Source organism: Triticum aestivum, chromosome 7A (assembly GCF_018294505.1).
Source record: "Triticum aestivum cultivar Chinese Spring chromosome 7A, IWGSC CS RefSeq v2.1, whole genome shotgun sequence".
NCBI classification, from domain to species: Eukaryota; Viridiplantae; Streptophyta; class Magnoliopsida; order Poales; family Poaceae; genus Triticum; species Triticum aestivum.
Genome location: NC_057812.1, coordinates 89,529,547 through 89,539,523, shown reverse-complemented (window position 1 = coordinate 89,539,523; position 9,977 = coordinate 89,529,547). Strand labels below are relative to the sequence as shown.

At 52.1% G+C, this 9,977-nt stretch overlaps 2 protein-coding genes across 2 annotated transcripts; one reads left to right on the top strand and one right to left on the bottom strand.

The window, feature by feature from the left end:
• The first annotated feature begins 1,185 nt into the window (after positions 1-1,185).
• LOC123149232 (probable galactinol--sucrose galactosyltransferase 6) lies at positions 1,186-4,324 on the top strand. The gene is made up of 5 exons (XM_044568841.1): positions 1,186-1,428; positions 1,533-1,805; positions 1,932-3,071; positions 3,165-3,828; positions 3,924-4,324. The coding sequence occupies exons 1-5, from the start codon at positions 1,238-1,240 to the stop codon at positions 4,224-4,226; spliced, it is 2,571 nt and encodes an 856-aa protein (XP_044424776.1). The 5' UTR covers positions 1,186-1,237; the 3' UTR covers positions 4,227-4,324.
• A 1,958-nt stretch (positions 4,325-6,282) lies between these two features.
• Positions 6,283-9,590, bottom strand: LOC123151621 (protein FAR1-RELATED SEQUENCE 5). Its single transcript, XM_044571303.1, has 5 exons — positions 9,060-9,590; positions 7,400-8,963; positions 6,870-7,322; positions 6,717-6,778; positions 6,283-6,631 (listed from the first exon to the last, which is right to left on the bottom strand). The coding sequence occupies exons 1-5, from the start codon at positions 9,525-9,527 to the stop codon at positions 6,533-6,535; spliced, it is 2,646 nt and encodes an 881-aa protein (XP_044427238.1). The 5' UTR covers positions 9,528-9,590; the 3' UTR covers positions 6,283-6,532.
• Between the last annotated feature and the right edge of the window lie 387 nt (positions 9,591-9,977).

The window sequence follows — 9,977 nt, the reverse complement described above, 5'->3', positions numbered from 1 at the left end:
TCTTGTATAGATAACATTGCACAAACTGGCCGGTGAGGTTTTTTTTGTCAAACAAGCATGTTAAAGGAAAAGCAACAACAAAGCGAGTAGCACGAACACTACCAACTCAATCCTAGAAGACACCACACTGAACAAGAATCAACCTAGACTATCAATCAGGGACGGAACCATTCCACCTTTGGAAGCAATCAGTCACACTTGTACCGAATACACCAAGTCATCTCCAGAGAGGGCATGTGTTGAGGAGCATCGATTCTGCGAGGAGACAACGAGAACCGAGAAAGGGGACACATGTATAAGATAAAAGTCCACCGAGACCACTCCATGCCAGAGCAGAGGACGCCACATGCAATGATCAAAACATGCACAGAGTCGTTGTCCTGTTGCAACCAAAATGGACCGATGCGCCATGACAACACCCCCAAGAGGGTGACAATGCCATGAGCTGCCGCCATGTCCGAAAAGATGGACCACGGAAGCCCTTGGTACCGTGAGGGGACCCACAACTGCGCCCCCAAGAGGGAAGCGACACCTGGTGGCATCACCGTCGCTGGCACAGAGCTTTCGCCCGGCACCTCACTCGTGTCACCCGTGGTACCCAGGTTGCCGACCCAACCCCGAGCGGAGGGCCATCGCCGCCATCTCGAGGCCTCCAGATCCAAACAAGGGAGCCGCCACCATCGAAGGCACGACGATGGCAGGATCATCCGCCACCCCTCCTCTCGCTACGAGGACTCATTCGCTTTTTTTAGGGAGGATTTCTACATGATTTCCACTCATGTTTTTTTTTTCAATGGGTAGCATTCGTCTTACAGTCATAGAGATATTATATATTTTTTAAAAAAAATTGCACATATGGAGCTGAATCCTTAATAAAATTCTTAACATTAGACGAGATCCCCTAGAAAATGCATAAAGATTGCAGTTTGAGGTATGTCTGAATCTTTTGCTTTTTATAGTTGTCTAATAACTAATTTGAAAGTTCTGCGAACCGAATGAGTCATGTCCTCGTGTGGCGAGGAGGATAGCCAGGCCCGTGCACGCCATGCCAACCAAGCAGAAAAAAGCTGGACGGATCAGCGCTAGCGACAAGGCGCGCCACCAAACAGCCAACGAGGCACACTGTCAGCAGCCCACTTCCCCGTCTTCCAAACCCAATCCCATCCCATCTCGTCCGGTCGTCCCCATCCGATCCGGCGGACCGCAACAGATTTAACAGCCAGCCAGCCAGCCGCCAATGCCCCCACCCGTGATGGCGCGCGCAGCACCCATCCCCAGCTGCCGCAGCGCCGGGGCCGCCGCATCTCCCCCCTCATCCTCTCCTCGCGCGCGTATATATACCCGCGCGCCCTCTCCCTCTTCCCGCCCACCGCTCCTCGCCTCTCCGCCCCTCCGCCTCCTCCCCGATCCCAAACCCACTCCTCGTCGGTGCGTGCATTTCATTGATCCTCCCGTTCTTGTTCTTGTTCTTGTTTTCCCGGTCGTCGGTGTTGCGTTCGCCTTGTTAGCTGACTTTGTTGGTCTGTGTGTAGGTGTTCGTTTAGGATTCTTGCGGCGGTCAAGGGGGCGGCGTTGTCCGGCCGGCGGAGCGCGAGGGAGGAGAAGGAGGAGGAGATGACGATCGAGTCGTCCGTCAGGCTCGCCGGCGGGGAGCTGACGGTCCGCGGGCGCACGGTGCTGTCCGGCGTGCCGGACGCGGTGTCGGCGTCGCCCGCGGCGGCCCGGGGCCCCGTCGACGGCGTCTTCCTCGGCGCCGACCTCGCCGACCCGGCCTCCCGCCACGTCGTCTCCCTCGGCCACATGAGGTGCGTCCGCCGCCCGTCCGCCTGATGCGATCTCGGAGGAGGAATACGCGGTTCTGTGCGTTTGTTCGGTGAAGTCTCGATCGGCATTGATCTGATTTGGTTTTGGGTTGGTGTGGGCGTGTGCAGGGGCGTGCGGTTCATGGCGTGCTTCCGGTTCAAGATGTGGTGGATGGCGCAGAGGATGGGGGACAAGGGCGGCGACGTCCCGCACGAGACGCAGTTCCTGCTGGTGGAGTCCAGGGGCCCCGGCGCCGGCGAGGAGGAGGAGGACGAGGCGTCGTACGTCGTGTTCCTCCCGCTCGTGGAGGGCGCGTTCCGGGCCAGCCTCCAGGGCGGCGGCGCGGGCGGCGACGAGCTCCAGCTCTGCGTCGAGAGCGGCGACGCCGGCACGCGCGCCAGTTCCTTCGACCGCGCGCTCTTCGTGGGCGCCGCGGAGTCCGACCCTTTCGCCGCCATCGCCGGCGCCGTCGCGGCCGTCAGGTCCTGCCTCGGGACCTTCCGCCCGCGCGCCGAGAAGAAGCTCCCCGCGATCGTTGACTACTTCGGGTGGTGCACGTGGGACGCCTTCTACCAGGACGTCACCCAGGAGGGCGTCGAGGCCGGGCTCCAGAGCCTCGCCGCCGGTGGTGCGCCGCCCAAGTTCGTCATCATCGACGACGGCTGGCAGTCGGTCGGCACCGACAAACCGAGCCCTGACATGGACTCCCCCGGCGAGGCCGGCAACGGCAAGCCGCCGCCCCTTCCCCGTCTAACCGGCATCAAGGAGAACAGCAAGTTCCAGAGCGGCGAGGATCCGGCCACCGTCACGGGCATCGAGACGCTGGTGCGCGCGGCGAAGGAGAAGTACGGGCTCAAGTACGTGTACGTCTGGCACGCCATCACCGGCTATTGGGGCGGCGTGCGGCCGGGCGCCGCCGGGATGGAGGCCTACCGCTCCAGCATGCAGTTCCCCAAGATCTCGCCGGGCGTCGCGGAGAACGAGCCCAACATGAAGACCGACGTGCTCACCCTGCAGGGGCTCGGCCTCGTGCACCCGCAGGCCGTGCACCGCTTCTACGACGAGCTCCACGCGTACCTCGCCGCCGCCGGCGTCGACGGCGTCAAGGTGGACGTGCAGTGCGTCCTCGAGACGCTCGGCGCCGGCCACGGCGGCCGCGTGCAGCTCACCAAGGAGTACCACCGCGCGCTCGACGCCTCCGTCGCCAAGAACTTCCCGGACAACGGCATCATCGCCTGCATGAGCCACAACACCGACGCCCTCTACTGGTAAGACACAACTCAATCCCTCCATCAAAATCTTCAACATTTTCTCCCTGAAATTCATCACCATGACACCATTTCTGCCAAATCTCCGCGCAGCTCGAAGCAGACGGCGGTGGTGAGAGCGTCGGACGATTTCTTCCCGAGGGAGGCGGTGTCGCACACGATCCACATCGCGGCGGTGGCGTACAACAGCGTGTTCCTCGGCGAGTTCATGCTCCCGGACTGGGACATGTTCCACTCCCTCCACCCGGCCGGCGACTACCACGGCTCGGCGCGCGCCATCAGCGGCGGGCCCGTCTACGTCAGCGACGCGCCGGGGAGGCACGACTTCGAGCTGCTGAGGAAGATGGTGCTGCCGGACGGCACCGTGCTGCGCGCGCGGCTGCCGGGCCGGCCGACCAGGGACTGCATGTTCGCGGACCCGGCGCGCGACGGCGCCACCCTGCTCAAGATCTGGAACATGAACAGGTTCACGGGCGTGCTCGGCGTGTACAACTGCCAGGGCGCGGCGTGGAGCTCCGCGGAGAAGAAGAACGTGTTCCACCAGGAGGCCGGCGCCGGCGCGCTGACCTGCGGCGTCCGGGGCCGCGACGTCCACCTCATCGCCGAGGCGGCCACGGACGGCGGCGCCGGGTGGGGCGGCGACTGCGCCGTGTACCGCCACGGCGCCGGTGACCTCGTGGTCCTCCCCGACGGCGCGGCGCTGCCCGTGTCCCTCAGGGTCCTGGAGCACGACGTGCTCACCGTGTCGCCGATCAAGGTCTGCACCACCTGGTCCAATCTGATCGATACTTGTGGACGGTACAGTTGCCTTCTGTATATGTGGACTGATGAAATGATCACCGTGGACTGCAGGATTTGGCGGCCGGGTTCAGGTTCGCGCCGGTGGGCCTCGTGGACATGTTCAACGGCGGCGCGGCGGTGGAAGGCCTGACTTACAGCCTCCTCGCCGACGGCGAGGAGGCGGTCGGGCTGGTGAGCATGGAAGTGCGAGGGCGCGGGAGGTTCGGCGCCTACTCGTCGGTCCGGCCGAGGAGTTGCACGCTGGGTTCTTCTCCGGTGGAGTTCTCCTACGACGCCTCCGGCATGGTGATCCTCGAGCTGGAGTCCATGCCATTGCCCAAGGAAAGGGTTCACAGGATCGCCATTGAGCTGTAGGATTTTTAGCTCCTCTGCTCTGCAGTCCATGGATAGTGTATGCTTTCTTGATTATTATTGAATTGAAGGAATGGAGAAATATACGGTCACATTGATCATCTGCCGCTGCTATTTGCCCGAACTCTGAACTGAGCAAGTGGCCTCCAGTGTTGTGGGCACCTGCCTACCTGGTTCTCTGACGATCTTTTCGATCCGGACACCTACCTACCGGCAATGGGATGCGCGCACAGATTTCTCCTCTGTTTGTGTGGCGCTTTGGCAGAGGAGACCGAATGCGGGCATCTGGTCCAGATCTGAATCTGAAGCACGTTCCTACGGAAAAAAATTCCGTGCATACTGGTTGCAAACCTCATCCTTTGCAACCCGGACGTCATCTGCTGTCACGTGTACAGCTGGACAATCGCACGGCGTCCTCAATTTTGTCCAAGTGATACGCAGTTCGGCTCCAATCGGCACACCGGCGCCGCCCTCGACTCGCGCGGCTCGGCTCCTTCCCTCTACAGCGGCTCGATTCGCACAGAACAGAGCATTCGATCCCGACTCCTAGACTCTGCGCACATAGCTGATCCGCCGCCGCCGCCGCCGCCGCCGGGATTCGCTTCCGCGCCCGCCACTGGGAATCGCATCGCCGCCGCTGCCGCCGCCGCCGGGATTCGCTTCCGCGCCCGCCACTGGGAATCGCATCGCCGCCGCAGGGAGTTGCCTTGACTCCGGGCCACCGCTGGGAGTTGCCCCCGCCGGTCCCTGGAGTCGCATCCGCCAAGGCCGCCCGTGGCTCAAACTCGCGTACGCAAGATGTAATTTTCCGGGCCAGCTCTCCTCCTTCCGTGCAGTGCTTTGGTACATCTTTATGCCAAGCAACCTAGTAGTAGTAGACGTAGATTCCCTTAGATGAACTTTGTTCCAAAAATTGTAGCTGATGCTTTGTAGTTTGATTCTAATCCCGATTAATGATCAATAAATCTCTTCAAGTCTGAAAAGAAAAGAGATAGAGTACCTAATTAGCCATTCAATTTAGAATTGTGAACCATTCATAATTTGTAGGCATGATTTTGTCCATCACCCTACACATGTGTCGTATGGATTGTTGATTTACCGGCTGATGCCATATCAATTGATAGTGTAATCATGTGCCTCCTTTTTGACATGATGATTTACATGTACTGAATTGTTTTGTCAGCCTTGTATGGATAATTGCTAATGCAGGGTCTTGGACTTGTGATTAATCCAGGTAGTTGTATCTCTTTGCTACAATCCGAAGAAGTGGAGGGCAAGGAAATTGAATCTTATTTACTGTCTGTACAAGACTAGAGTCAATTGGATTGCTGCTGGGAGAGCTCCAGTCAAGATGGCGTTGCACAACATTGGTGCTTCGAACAAGGATGATGCCTTGTACAGGTGCAAGATGCCCAGAATCTTAACCGAAATGCAAAGTTGTGTTAGGCATCAACATGAGGGAACGAAGAGCGAACAGGAGGCCACCTACTCACGCAACAGCCACACTCCACCGTCGTTCTTCTATCCGAAGACCCTCAAGTATACTGCTGGAACAACATAGCTGCTGAGAAAACTGTTGAAGAAGACGCAATGGTTGCTGATGGAGTATACTTAGACTAGGAATGTCAAATCTTGCAAATTTGATGTTGAATTCATGACAACTATTGTACCAACCTATAGCTGATTGCTCTCCCTGACAATGTACTAATTAGTATACAATGTATCTTTTCCTATCAAATTCATATGGATAATATAAAATCTTCATTTTGCTGGATGTGTTTAAAAAATCTGAATATTTCTCCATGTTTCTTTGATTTGCTATATACTGTAGCGAAGGTGCTATTTTTTTCTACTGTCCTTGAGTAGGCCTAAACTTCAGTGTGAGACTCATTTTTTAGTATGAAATCTGACAACCATTTAGACAGGCAATTGGAAAGTACTTGTATTCTAATACACCAGTTCATAAATTCTATAACTTCTTTAGAAAATAGGCGTACAAACTCATCAAACCTTGCAACTGGCACAATACTCAAACATTGTAAATGAAGACAAAATCCAGTGTGCTGCAGTACATAAATTAAAATTCATGATACACCAGATTACATAAAAAAGATCATACTCCTTATATGTTGCGCCAAATACTATTCATCAAAATGTAACTTTTTAGCAGACGAGGACAGTGTGGCATCCTGATGAACTCCAAGCAAAAGACTTGTGAATTCGCCTTGGATGAAAAAAGCGTACATAGATGAAGGTTGCCCGTACGCATCATTTGCAAAGGTTGGAGTTGCGGCATTAGTAAATCCACCTTAGATCAACGGAGCAGCCATGGACGAAGACTGCCCATACACATCATTTCGAAAGTTTGGCACTGTACTAGAAACGTTAATGCTACCAGTCCCAACATCCTGTGTCATATAATTTAAAATTGTTCATATAAATATGTAAGGAAAATATGAAAAGTGAATACTGAGTCCAAGTCATATGTTTTACCATCAATTCCCGTGGATGAATGCCATCATCCCTATTTCGTACTGCATTTTTTGGATCTTCTCCTATTTTCAGACAAGAGTTGAAAGATAAATTAAACACTAACTATAAAAGTATATAATAGAAAAGGCTTGCTAGAATGTGTAGGATCAGTACCTTTCTTTTTAGTACTATTCTTTTTCTTCCCTTTCTTCTTCTCAAAGGAGAGTTTTGACCGTTTAGTCTTTGCACCTTTTACCACCAGAGGAACTCTAATTGATATTGTACCTTTTAGTGTGTCGGTAGAAAGGTCAGTCGAAACTAGCGGAACCTCATTTGATTTTTCCTCCATCTTGCTGAGAGAGTTATCTGCTTGTACGTCAAACTTATCTATAACTTTCTTGAAATCAATAAGAAGTTCCTTTGATCGGGTACACTTCAATGCAACGGACGTGGCCTTCCGTGAGACACGTGCAGCATGCGTTTTCAAACTTTCCTCCTCAGTTCCTAGTTTTTCAACATAATATCCTCTCTTTGCATATTTTGTCCATCTTTTTAGTATATATTGTGATGGCAAAATGAAAACATCATTCACACTGAAAACTTTAAAAGCATGCTTGCACAATATACCTGTAAAATACGGATACCATATTTCATCAATTTGTATTAGAAACTAGTATATTGGAAATTAAATAAAGCATACATACCTATGGATTCATACTTTCTGCAACAACATGTAATGGTAGTATCCGCAGTATTGAATATAACTTTTGTTCCATACTCACTATTCATATGTGTAACCATGTATGTCAACACTGACCCCTCAGTTTGTAACAATTTACAAGACATCAAAAATTGTCCTGTAAATTCTTCCTCGAACTCCGAATACATCCTCCTTGTATATGATTCGGATGCGGTCTTCAGCAAAGGTAACTTAGATGAGTAAGTAATCGGGTTCTTTCGACGCGAACTAAAATCTGCATCCAACTCATTTTCCCGAAGACTATGAGAAACCTTCTCACATTCTACAAGGAGTTCACAGAGACCAAGTCTCCTACGAAATCTTTGCTTGAAGACATTATTCATACCTTCACTCCTTTGAGTCAAGTTCATATCAGCTGTAAACGAGTCGCGATAGACAGCAGCCCACTTTTCCCTCAACTCATATAACTTTGCCATCCATTCGTTGTCCTGGAGGTTGTACCGATCCAATAATTCATGCCACTTCTTGTTGAACTTATACTCTGATCTATCTTCATAGACACATCTCTTAAAACCAGGTAGAAACTTCTCAGGATGCTCATGAATTACATGTCCAAGATATTTAGCAGCATTAAGATAAATGTGCCATAGACAAAGTCGATGACTTGTATTTCGAAACACATATGCAACTGCTCCTGCCATGGCCGCATCCTGATCAGTGAAAATTGTGCTTGGATGCTTACCTGACATTGCTGTTAGAAAGGTTTCAAACAACCAAACAAATGACTCAATGGTCTCATTATATAACAACGCTGCCCCAAAAATTATAGTCTGCTTGTGATGGTTGGTTCCCAGGATTGGAGCAAAAGGCATTTCAAACTTATTAGTTTGAAACGTAGTGTCAAATGATATAGCATCTCCGAAACATGCGTAATCCATGATAAACTGTCCGTCTGCCCAAAAGAAATTAGCAATCCGACCATCTTTCTCATCTACTTGAATGGCATAAAAAAATGTTGGATCCTCTCTCTGCTTATTTTTCAAGTATTCTAGAAGTGTTTGTGAATCATTTGATTCTAAGTACTTTTTGCGCTCACGACCAATCTCGTTATTGCAGTCCATCTTTGCGAATGGCACTTTGTCTGGTCCTCCGTAAAACGCTACCATGAAGTCATACACCTGGGATGGCTTCATTCCGGCTTCCCGTATCTGGCCAATTAGATGTCTGTCTGCTTCTATAACACGTCGTTGGGACCTCAGTTTGTGCACCTTATTGGGACTAGCAAGATAATGATTATGATCGGTTACAACCTTTTGCACCATCCAAATCCCCTCTCTGCTAACACTGAACTGAATACGGGCATTGCAATCCGTCCTTGTAGTGTCCTTCGACGACTCGGTTTCTCGATGGCCTTGGTTACTGCAAACAATTCTTTTTTGATATATAGTACCATCATGTCGACGCTTTGTCTGGTTCTTTCTAATACTAAATCCAACTTTGCCAGCATATGTGTTATACATGTCATAGGCGTCTTTCTCTGACTCAAACGTTTTCCCAACTTCGGGAACCTGCAGTACACATAGTTCAAAGTTAAATTTTCTATTACCACAATGCGATGTGAAAAGATAAATTTCGCTTGAATTTGAGCCGAGAGACCGCCGTACCTGAATTGTTTGCTCTCCATTTTCTCCACGACCATCCGTAACTGCGTCATCTTGCTGGCCTCCTCCTGACATGACTTGTGGCGGCGGCAAGTCCATGGTGCATGTCGTGGCTTCTGACATCGTATACGACGGACGGTACAATTTGGAGCAGCGACTGTTGTCATCAACGAGGTTTACATGGTGCAAGCCAGAGGTAGAACCACCATGGTCGTCGTTCCAGGCGACGGTGTGAGATTCCGGCATGGCCACTCCCGACCTTCTCGACGACAGCTCTGCTTCAGATTGCGGCAGCATGGCCAGTGGCGGCCGTGGCTGTCCTTCCAGCCCGATCCCGTCATGCAAGGGAGAGGGCGTGTTTCGACGGCCGGCGGTCATGGCTATCGTTCCTCCTGCTGCAGTGAGCGTCGGGCCAGGGAACTGGCGGCTAGTCGCATCGCCTGGAGGGCACCGTTCCGGTCGCTCAGCCATCAGAAATTCTCGATTGGATTGATGGAGGATTGGAGGCGGACAAGGCTGCAGCTACGCATCTGATCGGGGCTATGATCTGATCGGAAGCAATCACGTAACTATGGGAGCCAATATCGCACGTACAGGTTCAGTTTTGGAGCCGAGCCATACGCATGCGTGCAGCGATTGGAGCCGAGCTGCGTATCGCTTGGACAAAATTGAGGACGCCGTGTGATTGTCCAGCTGTACACGTGGCAGCAGATGACGTCTGGGTTGCAAAGGATGAGGTTTGCAACCGGTATGCACGGAATTTTTTTCCCGTTCCTACGCTGCGGAATGGCTGTCCGCGTCAGTTTGGTCCACCTTATGAAGATCCACGGCTTGATAATTTTTCTCACGAGCGGGCGCATCTCATCAACATAACCCAGAAGATGACCCTGCCAGTGATGCATCCTCATGCTTCTTTGGAAG